Source organism: Rhinichthys klamathensis, unplaced genomic scaffold, assembly GCF_029890125.1.
Source record: "Rhinichthys klamathensis goyatoka isolate OS25496 unplaced genomic scaffold, OSU_Roscu_1.1 h1tg000350l_1, whole genome shotgun sequence".
Lineage (NCBI taxonomy): Eukaryota > Metazoa > Chordata > Actinopteri > Cypriniformes > Leuciscidae > Rhinichthys > Rhinichthys klamathensis.
Genome location: NW_026606862.1, coordinates 718,191 through 739,423, shown reverse-complemented (window position 1 = coordinate 739,423; position 21,233 = coordinate 718,191). Strand labels below are relative to the sequence as shown.

At 42.6% G+C, this 21,233-nt stretch overlaps 1 protein-coding gene and 1 long non-coding RNA gene across 3 annotated transcripts in view; both read right to left on the bottom strand.

Annotated features, from left to right (window-relative positions):
- Positions 1-2,586: 2,586 nt before the first annotated feature.
- Positions 2,587-3,894, bottom strand: LOC130068954 (uncharacterized). 2 transcript variants are annotated; one of them, XR_008803726.1, is made up of 3 exons: positions 3,706-3,894; positions 3,507-3,624; positions 2,587-2,605 (listed from the first exon to the last, which is right to left on the bottom strand). It is a non-coding gene; the product is annotated as an uncharacterized LOC130068954 (long non-coding RNA). The 2 variants fall into 2 exon arrangements; XR_008803725.1 differs by having other exon boundaries at positions 2,587-2,602.
- Positions 3,895-9,858: 5,964 nt separating this feature from the next.
- Positions 9,859-21,233, bottom strand: part of LOC130068969 (E3 SUMO-protein ligase RanBP2-like) — a 64,362-nt gene continuing 52,987 nt past the window's right edge. The window contains exon 20 of the mRNA XM_056232626.1: positions 9,859-10,049. Within this exon, the coding sequence (XP_056088601.1) occupies positions 9,859-10,049 (191 nt within the window). The remainder of the gene's footprint in view (positions 10,050-21,233) is intronic.

The following is a 21,233-nucleotide window of genomic DNA, read 5'->3' as shown; positions in this document are numbered from 1 at the left end:
TCCAAGTATATTTGGCCTATACTTAAGAATAATTAAGTATTCTTGGCTTGTACTTGTGCTTACTATTTTGATTGAGTAGCTTATTAAATACTTTTTTAAAAACATAATATTACACACTGTTTTATAAACTAACATGTTCAAGTTTATATAGTAACAAGCTTCCGGGTGGAATATCTTAGAGTAAATAAAATAAGCATAGACCTGAACCTGATCTTGTACAGCGATAATAATTACCCTTACGAAAAATACGTTTATTCAAGTGTTCTATTAGTACACTTCTTTTCAACTAAAACTAAGAAAGCATACTTTCAGTCTACATTTTATATACTTCTCAAAAATATACTTTATGTACTTAAATATACTACAAATTACACTTAAGTGTACTTGACTTATACTGAGAGAAAAGTCCAAGTATATTTGGCCTGTACTTGTACTCAATCTTTTGATCGAGATATACTTAAAAGTATAATTAAGTATTCAAAGTATACTTGGCTTGCAGTGGGTTGACTCTTTTGATCGAGTAGCCTATTAAATATACTCTTTTTTTTACATAGTTTTTCATATACAGTCTTATGAAACTTATGTTTGAAAATATTGATTAAAATATTGATATAAAACAGATATGTTTCTAATTCTGCATCTCTGAATTTTTGTGTAGGCTAGTCCACTGGTAGTGTACATTGGAATTTACTTTAATTCTACTTTACTCTTTCCGACTGAATTTTCCAGCTATCCATGTTTTCACTGTTATACGGTAGGGGGCGCTATGACACATCTTCTAATAAAGAATATCCGGATCAAAACACAGGAGAAGAAGAAGCTGAAACAAGTGATAGAAGATTGCTCACTCAAATGTAAAATAACGTTAAACTGCGTGTGAATCAAAACTGCTTAATGTTTCCAAATGAAATGAAGCGTAACCCATGAAGAGAAAGCGACTGAGGCTTTGGGGGTGTTGGACTCGATCTACTCCATCTGTGTTTTCATCATCGTTCTGAATCTGATCAAGGCGTAGTCTTTGACACAAATGAGATTTTCTCAACTTTTTTGTTTAAAATGTTGCCTTTCTTTATGAAACTTACCAACATTCAAGTGTTGATAAAGGATGCATGAAGCTAATTAAATGTTTTTTTTTAAAGTAAGTATAAAAAGTATAAAGTATCTCCAAGTATAAAAAAATAACATTTGAACATAGTAGTAGGCCTCCTGCAAGTGCAAAAATAATATATAAACAGTAAACTATAAGTATGATGTTAAGTTCACTTAAAGAAAACTTGTAGTACAAAACTAGTAGCTTACTGAGAGTACACTAAAAGAAAACTTGCAGTATAGAACTACTAAACTAGTCGTTTACCGAGAGTATACTTCAAAGTGTACTTTCATAAACTAAAAATTTACTAAAAAGTATTAAAATAGTAAACTACTAGTATACCCATAAGTTCACTTGCAGTACAAATGAGAAACGTAATTATGAACTAGTTGTGCACTTAATGTTTACTACTGTTACACTTCTAGTACACTTAAACATACTTTTATATACTACAAGTGGGCCAATTTAGTCCCAAGCGGTATTAAAATAATACACTTACAAGTTTACTACTAGTACATATTGACATTAGTATACTTACTACATAAAGTATACTTAAAAATATACTTGAACATTACTTAAGTATACTTCATAAAATGAACTTGAAGTATACTTCTTTTTCGTAAGAGCTGGATTAACCTCACACACACACACACTCACCTCTCGCGCTGGTGCACTACCAAAGACCGTGGCGCCGGCGTTTGACCACGCAAAATCTGCATCTACAGAAATAAACGTGCGTGTGAAAACACTAAAAACATCACACTGCCAACAGCAATACTGACAGCAGCAGTGTGTACAAACACATGAATGGCTTATAAAAACACAAAATGCTTTTAGTGTCCACATACTAGCGCTAGGATGACAATCAGAAAATACAGCCTTTGAGGGAATCCATTAGTATTAAATGCAAAATTGACTCAATACCAGTATCGTATTGGCCCGCTCGTGTACTCGCACTCTACAATGCTTCGATACATAAAACCGATACCTCGCAGAGTGTGTACAGTGTTTGTGTCAAGACAAAGACACACTGACAACAGAGCAAACAGACAGTATAATGGAGATGTCAGACAAAGATGAATATAAAGTAAAAGTATCTATTTAGTAGCATATTAAACAAATTAAAATATCCCTCCATAGCCTCAGCAGAACAGCAGCAGTTCACACAGACACACCCAGAAACCTCAGACGGTGTGTGTGTCCCTCTCTCTCCTGTGCTCTGGCTGGCACTACACCTTCACGCTAGATTTATCATTCTCACTAAGGAATAGTTTTCCCCCCATCATAATTTTATAATTTTTCACTCAGCCGTTACAAAACTCAACAGAAAGAATTGTGAATTTGACTGCACTCTTTATTATGAAAAATAAAATCTAATGACTGTCAGACACACGGGTTAAACGCTGGTTAAGATGTAAACAGAACACTCACCTTTTTTGCCAAAAGCAGATTGTCCTGAAGTCTTTGCCAAGTCTGCAAATGAAAGCAGACTCTCAAATGCAAAAGGAAGACCTGCTGGAGAAGAGCAAAGACGTCAGACGATACCAAAGGCAAATGCTGCTTGTGTTTGAATGAACGTCCCTGTCCTTCACTCTCTGACCCCGGGCTGGACTTCATTCCCACATGTTAGAAGAGCGGTGGAAATGATTATATTAGCCCACCTCCCCGTATAAAACATATACTGTCTGATTAGGGCTTACAGATGATGGTGTATTATAGAGAAGAGACTGGTTCAACTGGTATCATGGTTTCAATGATGTTTTATCATTTCTACACTGAGGAAAGAAACTGCATCCAATTCTAATAAAACAAATGTTCCTTATTTTTGGTTTCAAACACTTAACTTACATTTACCTGAACCAAAGTAGTAATTGTTTTACATTGTCTTATCGTCGTGTCAGTGTTTTCATTCAGTGAGATCTGCTCTCTCGTTATAATCAATGACCGTCTACGCTGAAAGACGAATCTCTTATTTATATCGTGTTGCACTGTGTGTTATGATGAAAGCATGTGTGAGAGTTCAGCAGACATCACTGTGATTGGCTCTCTTTTATGCAACATGAGAAGATCTAAATCTAATGCTGTAATCAACACCTTTCACAGCAGATCATCTCTGCAGCTGGAAGAGTAGAAATGTAGTTTTTAGAACATGTACTACTCATTTCATATGCAAAGGTGTCAGCCAATCACAGGCGTGTCTCCTTTCAGTTATCAGTGTTTAGATCAGAAGGCTAAAGTCTGGAGATGGTTTTTTCACGTCTCATTCCTTCTTATATAATCCTTCATTATAAATCCAGGTCATAGCTCTAATACGCCAGGTAAACGCCCTCTGCTGCTCTGCTCTTACAGTCACTAGACGTTAAACTGGAGTGTGTCCAGGGCAGCGCTGCTGTAGAAGTGAGGAGGACACGTGTACCTGCAGTGGAGCTGGACTCGCTCTTGCTGCTCCTCTTCGTGGAGAGGTCAATGGGGTCAACGCTGCCGTCCACGGGAGGCTCTTCCGCTGCTGCATCTTGGGAAGGCTTCGGCTTCACCTGTGTGTCCAGAACACAACACATGAGTCAAACCAGTGCTGCTAATCACGTCTCATGTCAGTGTGCAGAAAGTCCTCTGACCTGAGCGTGCTGCAGTGTGTGTAGCTCTGCGCTGAAGTCGCCGGGTCGCTCGGAGTCGGAGTCGCTGCTGACGCCGCAGAGGAAGGTGGGCGGCAGCTTCAGGCGTCTGGCTCTCTGCTCCTCGTCTGCAGTCGGCTGCTTCTCCCACACTAGTGTGACCTCAGAGTCTGCAAACACACACTCTCCATCAGAGTCTGCAAACACACACTCTCCATCAGAGTCTGCAAACACACACTCTCCATCAGAGTCTGCAAACACACACTCTCCATCAGAGTCTGCAAACACACACTCTCCATCAGAGTCTGCAAACACAAGACACTCCATCAGAGTCTGCAAACACACACTTGCAAACACACACTCTCCATCAGAGTCTGCAAACACACACACTCCATCAGAGTCTGCAAACACACACTCTCCATCAGAGTCTGCAAACACACACTCTCCATCAGAGTCTGCAAACACACACTCTCCATCAGAGTCTGCAAACACACACTCTCCATCAGAGTCTGCAAACACACACTCTCCATCAGAGTCTGCAAACACACACTCTCCATCAGAGTCTGCAAACACACACACTCCATCAGAGTCTGCAAACACACACACTCCATCAGAGTCTGCAAACACACACACTCCATCAGAGTCTGCAGAGACTTTGAGGATATCCATTATTATTAAATGCAAAATTGACTCAATACCAGTATCGTATTGGCCCGCTCGTGTACTCGCACTCTACAATGCTTCGATACATAAAACCGATACCTCGCAGAATGTGTACAGTGTTTGTGTCAAGACAAAGACACACTGACAACAGAGCAAACCGACAGTATAATGGAGATTTCAGACAAAGATGTCTATAAAGTAAATGTATCTATTTAGTAGAAAATTAAACAAATTAAAATATGCCTACATAGCTGCTGTGTGCGAGCTGATAAGCAAAACACGAGGAGTGGATTAAGAGTGCAGCAGCACAGATGCGCAAACCATTACCACCGGGCTGAGACACTGGGCTGAGACACTGGGCTGAGACACTGGGCTGAGACACTGGGCTGAGACACTGGGCTGAGACACTGCGGACACACCTGGACTACCACGATGCCAAAACCGCTGCAACCTTTTGACCCCCTGTATTTCTGACCGCCCACGTTCAACTTTTTTCAATTCAAACTTCACAGGCGCTTCCAGATCAAGGGGGCCTTTTTCAGCCAAACGAGCAGACGGTGACACGGGACACTGGGGACCGTCCCAGGGGCCCGTGACGGGACATATATGTCAATTTCGGGCCGATCGGACACCGTCCACGAAACACCTGTGAAAATGAATGGTATAAGTTGCACGTGTCAGGGGCCCCTATTCGGGCCCCAAACTCGGTGTGCTGGTTGTTCTCGGGCCCCCGAACGACATATTAGGAGGACAAGTCTCTAGAACGCAGGGGACATTTTTTTGCCTGCTTTGTTTAAGTTTCCGCACAGGCCTCTTCCACTCATAGACAGACATACCCTCTTGAAAGGTCAAACTGAACCAAAGTGAGGAGAACTTTGCACTGCAAAAAGACATACTTGGAACCGATCTAGAACCCTGCGATCCAGGATCTAGAACCAGGGGCCCCTGGACAACCACAGTGCCAAATTTGGAGTCACTGCGACCTTTTGACCCCTGTTTTTCCGACCGCCCAAGTGCCAGGTCAAGGGTGCCTTTTTCAGCCAAAGGAGCAGACGTGGACACGGAACTCTGGGGATCGTCCCAGGGGCCCATGACGGGACGCATACATCAATTACGGCGCAATCGGAGCACCGTCCACAAAGTACCTGTGAAATCGCATGGAATAAGTTGCACGTGTCACTGTGGTCATGCCCAGACAGTCGGTGTATGTGATGAAGGCACAGGTGGTTAGGGATCAGAATAGGCACTTTGTGGAGAATGAGGAAGACTATGGTAAAGTTTAGGTGGTTAGGGGGCACAACAGGCACTTCGTGGCACTGAGGAAGAGGGCAGGTGTTTAGGGGTCAGAATAGGCACTTTGTGGACAATGAGGGATACTATGGTGAAGTTTAGGTGGTAAGGGGGCACAACAGGCACTTCGTGGCACTGAGGAAGAGGACAGGTGGTTAGGGGTCAGAATAGGCACTTCGTGGACAATGAGGAAGACTATGGTGAAGTTTAGGTGGTTAGTGGGCACAGCAGGCACTTCGTGGCACTGAGGTTAAGTTTAGGTGGTTAGGGGTCAAAATAGGCACTTTGTGGAGAAAGAGGAAGACTATGGTGAAATTTAGGTGGTTAGGGGGCTCAATAGGCACTTCGGTGAAGTTTAGGTGGTTAGGGGTCAAAATAGGCACTTTGTGGTACTGAGGAGGACTATGGTGAAGAATAGGCAGTTAGGGGGCTCCATAAGCACTTGGTGGCCCGCCTCACAGTGCACTGGCACCCCCAGAGGCGTCCGTACAGAGCCTGTGGGCAATTTGGCCCTCTTACCTGAGATTTTGGAAAACGTCCACGTCACCATTAGAATAAGCAGCTTGTGTCGTCCATTTCGAGCACACGGACTTCGGAGTGCCTGTGCTGACAATGGCAACTTGTTTGAATGGGAAAATTACCACCAACCACCTAGGTTCCCTTACGCTTACATACACACCTACGAGTAAAGTAACAGAAACTCCCATAGAGAATTCAGAATTTGAGTTATTTGTTGATGGTTCAGCTCAAGTCCTTGAAGGTAACAGACGAGCAGGTTATACAGTAACGTCCACCACTACCACTACCAAGTGGTAGCTTCAGGTCGTCTTCCAGATCATTTCTCAGCTCAAGCTGCAGAACTAGTAGCCTTAACTAGAGCATGCACACTAGCTTCAGGATCGGTTTCAAATATCTACACAGATTCCAGGTATGCTTTTGGGGTAATTCATGATTTTGGTGTCATTTGGCAAAGCAGACAGTTTCTAACTTCTGCTGGATCCCCCATTAAGCATGCTGGATTAGTGAAAGATCTAATGTTTGCCATGAAACTTCCAAATAAATTAGCGGAGATCAAAGTGAAAGCACATCTTACAACTAATACTACGGAAGCTAAAGGTAATGCTCTTGCTGATGTAGCGGCTAAACAGGCATGTTCCTATGCGACTGTACAAGTGTGTTCAGGTAGTACAGCACAGAAGACCATTCTGCCTCCTGAATCAATCATTGATCTGTACAAAGACGTTCCTCTATATGAAGCATGGACATGATTAGACAAAGGAGCCACCATGGATTCAACCAGCTGCTCAACCAAAGGGGGAAAGTATGTCGCTCCCGAATCACTGCTGCCATATTTGGCTCAACAAATATACAATTTGGGTCACAGTGGTCCGGTAACAATGAATCACAGGTTCTCAAAAAAATGGTGGAATCCAAAATTCAGAAAGATAGCCACCGAAACAGTCAAGAGATGTGTTACATGTACAGCAGCTGCAGTGTTGTGTCAGAGAAGGAAAACCTGGACTCCTGTGTCACACTGTAAAGTTGTTCCCCCACCTACAGGGATAGGATAGGACACGGATTAGTGAGGAGCCCAGGGAAGAACCGAATGCACTAGGCTTCGGGGGCCAACCCTGCGGTGAAGACTCTCTCATAGGCCTTCCCCATCAACTAGTCCATCCTTACCTCACTGTTCAGAGACTCACGTACGGGAACTTCAGTCATCCATCAACATGAACAAGATTGCCATACCAGTAACCATCATGGACATCGCACAAAGTGTAGACTCCAGAAACAACATATTCTTAGAGCTGATGAATATGTCAAGAAACGCCTTGTTTGCTGGAAAAAAAACGTTTGCATGCCACACCAGCCTTCAGTAGGAGCAGGAATCCCATGGGGGGCACACCCCATCTCTCTCTACATCTACAAAATTCAGCTCCTACCACAAACAAAAAAGATGGCTGCATTCCAGGACTCACTTGTGCACAAACATGGTGGTCAAGAACTCTTGGAGCATTAATCTCGTCTTATGGTGTCATACAGGCGCTTGATCAAGTCAGAAGCTTATCGAATTTTGTACAGAAATTGGCCAATGATACGGCTTTGCCCCTGGGTAACATCAGACACTCTCGCTTAGCACAAGATAATAATCTTATAGAACAGAGTGGCCTTGGATTACATTCTTGCAATACAAGGGGAGCCTGCACCATTATCGGCCCTGAGTGCTGCACCGGGTTAATGGATCCAACAGAGAACTTCCATCAAAATCCAACAAGATCTTTCAGCAAAATTACACCAGATGACTGAAGATAATTCTTCATGGTTCGGAAACTTGTTAGGTAAACCCTGGCTGTGGATCAAGGAAATAGCAATTCTGCTGTTGTTTCTCCTACTGGCGTACTATCTATGCATCCACAGTATCAAGTGTTTCATTCAACAAATGACTCACGCCCCTCACGAGAAAAATCACAGTTCCAACCAGAAAAGACTATTACCCGTAAGAACTTCACAGACCCTAATTGCATGTTTGTTTCTGTGTCAGCATGCAATTACAGAAAATGAGCATGTGCCTGTAACAATCACAGGTTATAAGAATGAACTTTTAAGTGTCTAAATTTGTATTTTGTGAGAGTTATTAGAACTCTCAAAGAGGGGACTGTGGGATTACAAATTAAAGAATCTATTTAAGATCTGCTGATCTTATGTCCTTACATAACATAACATGAAAAACTAAGGTAGAGTAAATAGAATTTAGCATTTTTGATGATGATATCAGCTGTTAAGCATGAGATTCCTGCCAGTCCTTTTCTCTCTATTGTAAGTTAAATGAGTCAGATTCCCGAGACTCTCACCCTTTGTCTCTAATGGCTCTTGGAGCCCGTTGCCCAGTCGTTGAATAGTTAGGCTGATTGGATTATCATCGATGCATTTGAATTACACTGTTATGCTGATGAGATCGGGACTGGGGAATGAGCTGACTCCTGTACTTCATTTACATGCTACCACTATGTAAGCACTGCCCTCTAAATGTGTATAAACTACAATGTAAGATTCCCATAATTCAGACTTAATTACTGCAGCTACTGACAGCTCGTGTTCTAAATAAAGAATCCTGCTGAAGATACAACCAAGTCTCCTGGTCTTTGCTTCTGAGTTTCCAACACCCCCATCATAATTTCATGATTTTTCGCTCAGCCCTGTTAGACAACTTAACAGAAAGAATTGTGAATTTGACTCTTTATTATGAAAAATAAAATCTAATGACTGTCAGACACTGGCTAAACGCTGGTTAAAATGTAAACGGAAAACTCGCCTTTTTTGCCAAAAGCAGATTCTCCTGAAGCCTTTGCCAAGTCTGCAAATGAAAACGCACTCTCAGATGCAGATGCAAATGCAAAAGGAAGACCTGCTGGAGAAGAGCAAAGACGTCAGACGATACCAAAGGCAAATGCTGCTTGTGTTTGAATGAACGTCCCTGTCCTTCACTCTCTGACCCCGGGCTGGACTTCATTCCCACATGTCAGAGAAGCGGTGGAAATTATTATATTAGCCCACCTCCCCGTATAAAACATATACTGTCTGATTAGGGCTTACAGATGATGGTGTATTACAGAGGAGAAACTGGTTCAACTGGTATCATGGTTTCAGTGATGTTTTATCATTTCTACACTGAGGAAAGAAACTGCATCCAATTCTAATAATAAAAATATTCCTTATTTTCGGTTTTAAACACTTAACTTACATTTACCTGAACCAAAGTAGTAACTTTTTCATTGTTTTATCATCGTGTCAGTGTGTTTTCATTCAGTGAGATCTGCTCTCTCGTTATAATCAATGACCGTCTGCGCTGAAAGACGAATCTCTTATTTATATCGTGTTGCACTGTGTGTTATGATGAAAGCATTTGTCAGAGTTCAGCAGACATCACTGTGATTGGCCCTCTGCTGCTCTGCTCTTACAGTCACTAGACATTAAACTGGAGTGTGTCCAGGGCAGCGCTGCTGTAGAAGTGAGGAGGACACGTGTACCTGCAGTGGAGCTGGACTCGCTCTCGCTGCTCCTCTTCGTGGAGAGGTCAATGCGGTCAATGCTGCCGTCCACGGGAGGCTCTTCCGCTGCTGCATCTTGGGAAGGCTTCGGCTTCACCTGTGTGTCCAGAACACGACACATGAGTCAAACCACTGCTGCTAATCACGTCTCATGTCAGTGTGGAGAAAGTCCTCTGACCTGAGCGTGCTGCAGTGTGTGTAGCTCTGCGCTGAAGTCGCCGGGTCGCTCGGAGTCGGAGTCGCTGCTGACACCGCAGAGGAAGGTGGGCGGCAGCTTCAGGCGTCTGGCTCTCTGCTCCTCGTCTGCAGTCGGCTGCTTCTCCCACACTAGTGTGACCTCAGAGTCTGCAAACACACACTCTCCATCAGAGTCTGCAAACACACACACTCTCCATCAGAGTCTGCAAACACACACTCTCCATCAGAGTCTGCAAACACACACTCTCCATCAGAGTCTGCAAACACACACTCTCCATCAGAGTCTGCAAACACACACTCTCCATCAGAGTCTGCAAACACACACTCTCCATCAGAGTCTGCAAACACAGACTCTCTATCAGAGTCCCTGTCTGCCTCGTTGCTGCTGCTGCTAAACTTTATTTAGCCAAGCCTGCAAAGCCGACTCCGTGTTACAAATATGTTAGAACTATCACCTCTGCCACTAAAGATTGCTTTATTAATAATCTTCCTGATCAGTTTCATCATCTCAGCATCCCAGATAGCTTAAAAGAACTTGATATTGAGACAGAAACTTTTAACTCTCTCTTTTCCAGCACTTCCAGCAGCCAGAAAAATGGAGCGCAACTGGAAGAAAACAAAACGAAGTATTTCGCGTTTCATGGAAATTAACCCTATTAGAAGAAAATAATCAAAACCTGAGGTATTTATTTGAAACAGTGGCTAAACTAACAAAAAATAAACCCAGAAATTTTCCAAGCAGCACAACAGTAATGACTTTATGAACTTCACTTATAAGATAGATAATATCTATCTTATAAGGGAGAAAATTATAACTATGCAACCGTCTACTACAGTATTGTATCAGGGTGTGCATTATAGTCTCCCTGAGGAAAAATTCGATTCACTCATTACTATAGGAGAGGAAGAATTTTTTTAACTCGTCAAATCATCTAAATCGACATCTTGTATGTTAGACCCCATACCGGCTCAATGGCGAATTATCAGAGCTTTGAGGCCCAAGTTATGATGTGTGATGCTTGGGAAGCTGTTTTATGTGTTCTGGTATATAGACCTCCAAAGTACAACAAGGATTTTATTCAGCAGTTTTCAGAGTTTTTATCTCATATTGTACCTAGTTGTGATAATATTTTAATTCTTGGGGATTTTAATATTCATGTGTGCTGTCCGAATAAGCCTATGGTCTCTGAGTTCATACAATTGGTAGATTCTTTTAATTTCATACAGTCTGTTTCGAGTCCTACACATGAACAAGGCCATATCTTGGATTTGGTCTTGTCTCAGGGGCTTCCAATTTGTAATATTGATGTTTGTAGTGATGTTTTGTCTGATCATATGCCTGTTATTTTTAATACTTGTTTGCCATGGAAACCAATTTTGCCTCAGACAGATGTGATTTGTTCTCGACTCATTACGTCATCAACGGCTGTAGAATTTTCTGAGTTATATATCTCCTCTTCACTTGTGAATGTGATTGAGTCTCCTTCTCTTTCTGTGGGCCCAGATGAGCTGTTGATTCTCTTTAATTCTGTTTGCTCAGATATTTTGGATGTAGTGGCCCCAAATAAAGTTAGGAAACCAAAGATTAATTCAATACCCTGGCTTAATAATTATACTCGTTCTTTGAGGCAGGAATGTAGAAAGGCTGAACGAAAATGGAGAAAGGATAAACTACAGGTTTCTCTTCAAATTATGAGGCAGTGTTTTTCAGACTATCAGGCGGCTGTGAGAACTGCGAGGCAAAATTATTTCTCTAATGTCATTGCACAGAATTGTAATGACCCTAGAGCCCGTTTCGCAACGATAAATACACTTCTAAAACCAATTGGCTGTTCTGCTTTGACTCCTTCGTTGGAAACATGTGACAGGTTTCAAACATATTTTATAGAAAAAGTGGAGAAGATTAGATCTAGTCTTCCTTTATTGCCAGTTGAGACTGTGTTGTTGACAGCTAGTGTCAAGAGTTTTGACATCTTTGAGTCGGTGTCAGTGGCGCAAGTTAAGGACATCATTATTCATTTGAAGCGTACATCTGATGTTTGTAATGTGACTCCTTTACGCCTTCTCAAGGAATTGGTGGATGTTGTTGGACCAAGTATTGCCTCTATTATTAATAGCAGTCTGCATAATGGGATTGTTCCAACGGCTCTTAAGCAAGCGGTTATTCAACCGCTTCTTAAAAAGCATAACTTGGATCCTTTTGAATTGAAGAATTATCGGCCTATTTCTAAACTTTCATGCTTGTCAAAGGTTTTAGAGAGGGTGGTTTATGCACAGCTGATGTTATTTTTAAGTAAACATGAGATCCTAGATAAATTTCAGTCCGGTTTTAGGGCAGGTTATAGTACGGAATCAGCACTCTTGAGAGTTGTTAATGACCTTCGTTTAATCCGAGATGCAGGTAATGCTGCAGCTCTGATTTTATTGGACTTGAGTGCGGCTTTTGATACTATAGACCATGCGATTCTCATAGAGCGGTTATCCCAATTGGTTGGAATACGTGGAACAGTTTTAAAGTGGTTCAAGTCGTATCTTACTGATAGAACATTTTCAGTAAAGTATGGTAACTTTGTATCAACAGCAGTGCCCGTCACTTGTGGGGTTCCTCAGGGTTCTGTTATAGGCCCTATTTTATTTTCTTTGTACATGTTGCCCCTGGGTTTGATCTTTAAAAAATATGGCATGTCGTACCATTTGTATGCCGACGATACACAAATCTATCTCCCGTTGAAATCAGTAGAGAATTGTGGTTCTAATTCACTGTTGGCATGCCTGGAGGAGGTTAAGAGCTGGATGACTCATAATTTGGTTCAGTTAAACCAAAGTAAAACTGAAATCATGTTTTTCGGCCCTGCCAGAAGATGCCTTGATATTGCAACATATTTTGGCACATGGTCAGATTATTGCCATGACCAAGTAAAAAACTTAGGTGTTGTGTTTGATCAAGAGCTGAAATTTGACAAGCAGATTAATGCCGTGGTTAAGAGTTGTTTTTTCCAGATTAGGACTATTGCTCGCTTAAAACCTATTCTGTTGAGAAAAGATTTAGAAAAGGTTATTAATGCCTTTGTTCTGTCCCGCCTTGACTATTGTAATGTTTTGTATGTAGGGTCCAGTCAGACCACTATATCACGCTTGCAGTTAGTACAGAATGCGGCGGCACGGCTGCTGGTGGGTGCTAAGAAAAGTCATCACATTTCCCCTGTTTTAGCGTCTCTCAGGTGGCTACCTGTGGAGTTCAGGATCAAATATAAAACTCTGCTGTATGTTTTTAAAGCAGTGCATGGGATAGCTCCTACCTATATATCTGAGCTTATTGCTCTTCAACAAGCACCTAGGTCTTTAAGATCAAATAATAAATCATTGCTCTCATTCCGTCGATCTCATTTAAAGTCAAAAGGAGATCAGGGCTTTGCTGTTGCGGGTCCGAGGCTTTGGAATAGTCTGCCTCTTGAGTTAAGAGAGATCACTTCTTTAAATGTATTTAAAACCAGTGTTAAAAATTATTTCATGTCTTTAGCCTTTGAGAGGTTGGGCTGGTATTTATTTTTGTAAGTTGCATGTTGTTTTTATGTGTTGTTTGTTTTATGTGGTTGATTGTACAGCACTTTGGTCTGCAGGTGCAGTTGTAAAGTGCTTTATAAATAAAATAACCAAAATACCGATTAAACTATTGAAAGAGATGCTTCCAGAGGTCATAGATCCTCTTATTAATATCATTAATTCATCTTTGTCATTAGGATACATATCAAAAAGTTTTAAGCTGGCTATGATTAAACCGCTTTTTAAAAAAAAAACACAACTTGATCCTACAGAATGAGTCAATTACAGGCCGATCTCTGTCAAAGATACTAGAAAAGGCAGTATTTTCACAACTATGTTCCTTTTTAGAAAGAAATGATATCTGCGAGGATTTTCAGTCAGGATTCAGACCGTACCATAGTACCGAGACAGCTCTCATCAGAGTCACAAATGATTTGCTCTTATCATCTGATCGCGGTTGTATCTCTCTATTAGTGTTACTCGATCTTAGTGCTGCATTTGATACCATCGACCACAACATTCTTTTAAATGGACTCGAAAATTATGTTGGCATTAGTGGAATTGCATTAGCATGGTTTAAATCATACTTATCTGACCGTTATCAGTTTGTAGCAGTAAATGAAGATATGTGTTATCGATCACAAGTTCAGTATGGTGTACCACAAGGCTCAGTACTAGGACCGTTGCTGTTCGCTCTGTACATGCTACCATTAGGAAATATCATTAGGAAGCATGGCATTAGTTTTCACTGTTATGCTGATGATACTCAGCTCTATATTTCTTCACACCCTGACGAAACTTACCAATGCACAAAATTAACGGAATGCATAGCTGATATAAAAATATGGATGACTAGTAATTTCCAACTACTTAATTCTGAAAAAACAGAGATTCTAATTATTGGACAAAAAACGTCTCAGGTTATGTATGTAACCCTGGTTCCCTGAGAGGGAACGAGACGCTGCGTCGAGACGTGGTGGGAACGCCCTGCGTGATTGCGTCGTGAAGCAAGTGTATAATCAGTCCAATGGAAAGACGAGACGTCATAGGCGGGTGACGTCATCGACCAGGAAGCTATAAAGCACCCCTGAAAACAGACCGCGTCAGCTTCTGAAAAGCCGAAGCAAGTCGATCACAGGCATGCAGGGAGTATGGCAAGGCGACGCAGCATCTCGTTCCCTCTCAGGGAACCAGGGTTACATACGTAACCTTAGACGTTCCCTTTCAAGGGAACTCGAGCTGCGTCGAGACGCGGTGGGAACCCTATACCCACGACGCCATATGACAAATGCCTGTTCTGTGTGAAGTCAATGCGCACACTAAGCAAGCAAGCACCCTAGACCCTGGAGTGGAGCCAAGATCCAAGTCATAAAAACTAACAAATGTAAGCGGTGAGGACCAGCCTGCCGCATCACAAATGCCATGAAGGGAAACTCCCCAGATTAATGCCATAGAGGCAGCAATACTCCTCGTAGAATGAGCCTGGACAGCCAAAGGTGAAGGCTGTCCGGCCACTTCATAAGCAAGTGAGATAGCCTCAACTACCCACTTGCTCATCATCTGTTTAGATGCAGGGCAACCAATCTTAGGTGACAAGTAATTGCTCTGATTTACGCCACAGAGCAGCTCTGTGGACATACGCATCCAAAGAATTAAAATTAAAATTAAAGGTGGAGGACAGAAGGCCTGCAGCACAAATGACCCACACATTTAGTAGGGACCTAGAAATACAACCCGACCTGGGGTGAAGAAATACTATCACCATACCCGGTGCAAATCCAAGTACGTGCAGGCCTCAGCCTCATGTACCACGGAGTAAAGACAAATTTAAGGATCTCTCCTCAGAGATAACCCAGCAAAAGAAACATTCATTACAGAAATCAAGTACTGTACCAACAGGGCAGAAACAAGATTCAGAAGGCGTTCTCTGCACCAGGCAGAGAACAGGTTTCATATCAATGCATATTTAGTCTTCTCGTGGAGGGAGCTCTAGACTGGAGTATGGTCTCCACGACCTCGGTCAAGAGTCCTGAATCTATGAGCTGGGCCCCCTCAGAGGCCGAGCCCACAGTATCCATAACTCCAGATGAGGGTGAAATATTGTATCCCAGAAACTCCCGGGAGCAAAGATATCGGGAAATGCATACAGGTGTAGCGTCAACCACACCTAATACATCACATCCAGTCCAAGCGGAGCTGGATGCGTGAGGGAGAACCACATAGGGCAATTTCCCCTCGGAGAAAACCCCTTGGTCCTGAGCAACCACTGCAGGTCTCATGTACAGAAGGCCAAAAGTAATTACGTTGGACGCAGCTGCCATGAGACCCCCAGTCTAAAACTGTTTCACAGTGAGTGACTGGCCTAGATATACCCCATTTACGGCTGTGAGAATCGCAGAAATACGTGCTGGAGACAATCGTACCCGCATCATTGTCGAATCCCATATTACACCTAGAAAAGTGGCCCTCTGAGCTGGGAGGAGCACACTCTTCTTGGCGTTGAGCGGCAACCCCAACATCTTTAAATGAGACAGAACGACATCTCGATGCCGAACTGCCATATGCTCAGATTGAGCTAGGATCAACCAATCGTTGATATAGTATAATACGTGAATGCCCTGGAGTCTCAGAGGAGCCAGAGCTGCATCCACACATATTGTAAAGGTGTGGGGTGATAAACCTAGGCCGAATGGGAGAACCCGATAATGGTATGCTTCGCCCCCGAAAGCAAACCTCAGGAACCTCCTGTGATGAGGATGGATACCTCTATCGGAAACAGTGAAGTAATGGCTGTAAAACCCTGACCGTCTGCTGGGAGGAGGAACCCCTTCTACCGCTACTTTTGCAGAAGTGTCAGTACTTCCTGCTCCATAACCAAAGCCTGTTCGGGGTCCACCACTGAGGAGGACTCCTAGAAATCTGGGCGGACGAGAACCGAACTGAATTCTGAAACCCTTTTTTATAGTGTGCAGGACCCACTGAGAATTATGTGGCAGTAGTTTCCACGCTGCCAGAAATTCTACTAGGGGAACCAGTCTCTCAAGACTGGCCTCTGGATTTGGTTGAACAGTCACAACGGTGCCCTGAAGCGGCGTACCGGCAGGGAACATCCGAACTGACTGTTCTACGACCCTCCTCGGAGGATCGTTTGGGAACGCTGACACCTCGGTGCCCTGAAGCGGCGAACCGGCAGGGAACAACCGAACTGGCAGCGCTGCGACCCTCCTCAGAGAGTCACTTCCCAGGAATGATAACATAACCAGAGCCGGACCCAATGAGATATATTTGGCAGTAGCTTCCACGCTGCCAGAAAATCTACTAAGGGTACCAGTCTCTCGAGACTGGCCTCTGGATTTAACCGAACAGTCACTTCGGTGCCCTGAAGCGGATAACCGACAGGGAACGACCGACTTGACTGTTCCACGACCCTCCTCGGAGGATTGTTTGGGGACGCTGACACCTTGGTGCCCTGAAACGGATAACCGGCAGGGAACAACCGAACTGACAGCGGTGCGCCTCCCCTCGGAGAGTCGCCCCCCAGAGGGCGCCGAGGAAAAACGATTTCTCGAAACCGTTTCTCCCCGGAGGGGCCACCCTCAGAAGCCTGATAGCCTCGGCGTCAGGGCTTCTTCTTTGTCCAAGGTATTTTAGAGATAAAACAGTCCTCAGATCTTGCATATCTCTAACTGGCTAGACTGCGACCGCCACCCAGGTCCCCCTCGATTGTGGAGGAGCCCAAATGGCGACGCTCTCTTTTGCACTCTGTGCTGCGAGGAGCTTAGTAGGCCGAGACTGCTCCCGCCCAGCAGTCTCAGGAACATTAGATTGTGAGGAAGAAACCTCTGGAACGCCGCTGAATGGTTTATTTCTTAGTTGTTGTTTTTATTTTTAAAGTGGAGCGTCTAGAAGAACAGACATTTTTTATATCAGAAAAATGTATATATATAAACATATATCACTCCGTGGCCACCAGCAGGAAAACAACCGAACTGGCAGCGCTGCGACCCTCCTCAGAGAGTCGCCCCCCAGAGGACGCAGAGGAGAAACGATTTCTCGAAACCGTCCCTCCCCGGTATAGTTTGTTTTTGCACAACGCAATTCTCGAATAGCGTCAGTGCTGACATCCTCACATTCATCCATGTCCTATATACTTTACCCATCAGCGCTGCCTAATAAAATTTAATTATTATTTAAAATGGCTGGTTGGTAACGTCGGGGTAAATAATGATGACGCCGACTCGGTAGAGAGAAAGCTTGCAAGCGTCTCTTTAACCCGAGGCATTGTCATACCATGATACTTAATACCCATAACATAACTATAGTTAGACGTTTGGGGATTATACACATAAAATAGAAACCGGTTTATTCCACGATCTCGACACCTCAGTGTGGAGATAGGGAAAAAACGGCAGTCTCCGACGAGGAGGCTGAGATACAGAGTTTTCCTGTTTTCTTAGATATATTTCATCTAATAAACTCTTTTTATTTTTTAACGCGAACCGAACCGTCCTCCTCGAAGAACGCCCGACGGGAGCGGAGCGTCCTCACGGACAGCTTCTCGCAATGCTCACAGTCAGCCCCCTCGAGAACTGACTGTTGGCATGCTCCACTCCCAAACAGCAACACAAAGCTGATGTGTGTGTCCCCACCCGTGATATAACGTGGGCAGGGAACAACACAAAGCTTGCTTGCTCTCTTTTGCCATAATATATATATATTGCAACTTGACAGACAACAATAAATATGACAAGGACAGAATACACAGATCGCTTGCTGAAGGCGCAGAAGCTGACGCGGTCTGTTTTCAGGGGTGCTTTATAGTTTCCTGGTTGATGACGTCACCCGCCTATGACGTCTCGTCTTTCCATTGGACTGATTATACACTTGCTTTACGACGCAATCACGCAGGGTGTTCCCACCGCGTCTCGACGCAGCTCGAGTTCTCTTGAAAGGAAACTTCCTCACGTAATAACCTAGAATACTGTCTAACACTTGATGGCTGCTCTGTCAAGTCCTCGTTGTCGGTTAGGAACCTGTGTGTGTGTGTGTGTGCTCTTTGACAACAATCTTTCATTTGAAAGTCACGTGTCTAGTGTCTGTAAAACCGCATTTTTCCATCTTAAAGAATATATCTAAATTACGTCATATGCTCTCATTGACGAATGCGGAACAATTAGTTAATGCGTTCATGGCCTCAAGACTAGATTACTGTAATGCTCTACTGGGTGGTTGCCCTGCACGCTTAATAAATAAACTACAGCTAGTTCAAAACGCAGCAGCTCGAGTTCTTACCAGAACCAGGAAGTATGACCATATTAGCCCGGTTCTGTCAACACTGCATTGGCTCCCTATTAAACATCGTATACATTTAAAAATATAGCTAATTACTTACAAAGCACTAAATGGTTTAGCTCCAGTACTTGAGCGAACTCTTAACGCATTATAGTCCTTCACGTCTATTGCGATCTCAAAATTCCGGCCAGTTGATAATACCTAGAACATCAAAATCGACTGCAGGCGGGAGATCGTTTTCCTATTTAGCACCAAAACTCTGGAACAGTCTTCCTACCATTTTCCGGGAAGCAGACACACTCTGTCAGTTCAAAGCTAGACTAAAAACACATCTCTTTGACCTAGCATTCACAACACACATTATAGACTTCTATAATTCAATGTTAGGCTGCATAGATTAGGTCAGCCAGAACTGGGAACACTTCCCATAAATCCTGATGTACATTATAAGAAGAATGGCATCTACGCTAATATTAGTTTCTCTGTTTATCCCGAGGTTTACTGCAGTCCAGCGGATCCAGGCCGTACCCAGATCTGATGAAGGACCTGCGTCTGGACACGGACACACGGACACACGGACACACGCACACACACACACACACACACACACACACACACACTCCAGTTCTGATGAAGGACCTGCGTCTGGACGCGACGACAACGCAGGCCTGAAGTGTCACTAATCCCTCCCTGTGAAGGCCTCCTTCCCTTTACCTCTAATCGTTGTCGGGATAATTCCGGGATAAGTTCGCGTGGCTACGCCGAAGCGATACAATTCTGTATTATAAATTTTAAGGCCAGACAAGTAGTTTGTTGAGGGTTGGTTTTTTAGGGAAGGACTACATGCCTGCGCACATATATTCAAACGCGCATCCCTATAGAATGAACTCTTAAGAGTTCTCGAGTCAACAGTTCTCGAGTCAACAGTGCACAAATGGTTTCTTTCGGACTGAGAACAGATGAGCTATAGATTCTGACCGAACGGTTTATTTCGTACAACTGATGCTGTGCTGATACTAGGAGCACGGGTGAACCAAGGACTGGAATTTGCCATTATGTAAGTTTATTTAATGACAAATAAAATCTACTAGAGAATGCGAATGCAACTGGTTTTATTAAACATTTTAATATGATAAACATGCAACAACTGTTCAGTCAAAACATGTAAATGAAAATGAAAAATGAAAACATGTTTTTCTATTTACTATTGTGTGTGCACATTATATTTTAAGATTTATGAGCTGGATCCTGGTTTCTGTAAAAAGTTGATGTCTATATTCACTTTATATCTTAAAGAAGTGTAAAACATCCGCGTTTGCACATCAGTGCTTGTATTGGGAGCTTTTGCAAAACGTTAATGTAAGAAACTTATCCAAAATGATGATGATGATGATGGCGATAATTATTAGTATTTAACTGAAGTTAGAATTACAATTTACTTTATTTGAATGTGTTTTAATGTATTTTCATCAGCCGGGATGATAGAATCGAAGTCATTACGCAAGGACGTAAAAGAGCAGGTGAATGAAACGAACTGTCCGAAGGAACCAGCTCGCCAAAAACAACCGAACTTCCCATCTCTACCTTTAATATTACAGTAATGTACCTTCTGACTCACTGTACAGTTTACAACATTAGCTGAGAGATTTTATTTCCTTGAGAAAAGTTGACATTTACTGTACCAGATATATTCAAATTAATCTATAGCGAATTGGATCGGAATCGAATCACAAGCTTGTGAATCGAATCGTGAAATTTGTGTCAATACCCAGCCCTACCGAACAATATTAGGTCTTCATTGAAAAGGCAATTCTACAAATGTTATCTGCAAAAGGCAACTAAGTCGAAACCTAATGATTTCATGAATTCTCCTTTATTTCCATTAATTTCAAATTACGGTGACGTATTAAGGTGAATAAATCTAAATAACTATAAAAACAGTGGTGTTCTAAATCTTTTGACACCCTTCAAAATATACATGTGAACACTTTTAACATTTGAAAGCAACTACCTGTCAGTCAGTTCATCTCAATAGACCAAAGAAAGATTTCATGAGGGAGTCAAGGGGGATTCTATAAATAACCAATTGACTTAAATTTGCTGCTTTTCTGCAAATCATTGGCATTACAAAAACTTCTTATAGAATGTCATTGACTGATGTAGTTTCTTCACTCAAAAAAAGGTATTTTAATGCAAGGTTCATTAATCAACATAAATAATTGCGATATTTTAAGAGAAATGTTTTGATGTTGTCATAATTATGCAGCCCTAACTCATGTTGTCTGTGTCTTCTATACAGAGTCTGATTTCTGTAGTCCTTCAGAAAAATGTGCCACGTCTGTTTTAATGCAAATTCTTTTCTTTTGAGAGAAATAATGCAGTCCTATCATGTATCTTGACCACTGCAATTAAGACTGAGTCTTTAGCCAGTTCGTCCGGACAGCTGAGTCTTTAGCCATTTTCAAAAAATGTCTAAAGACACATCTTTTTCGCCAG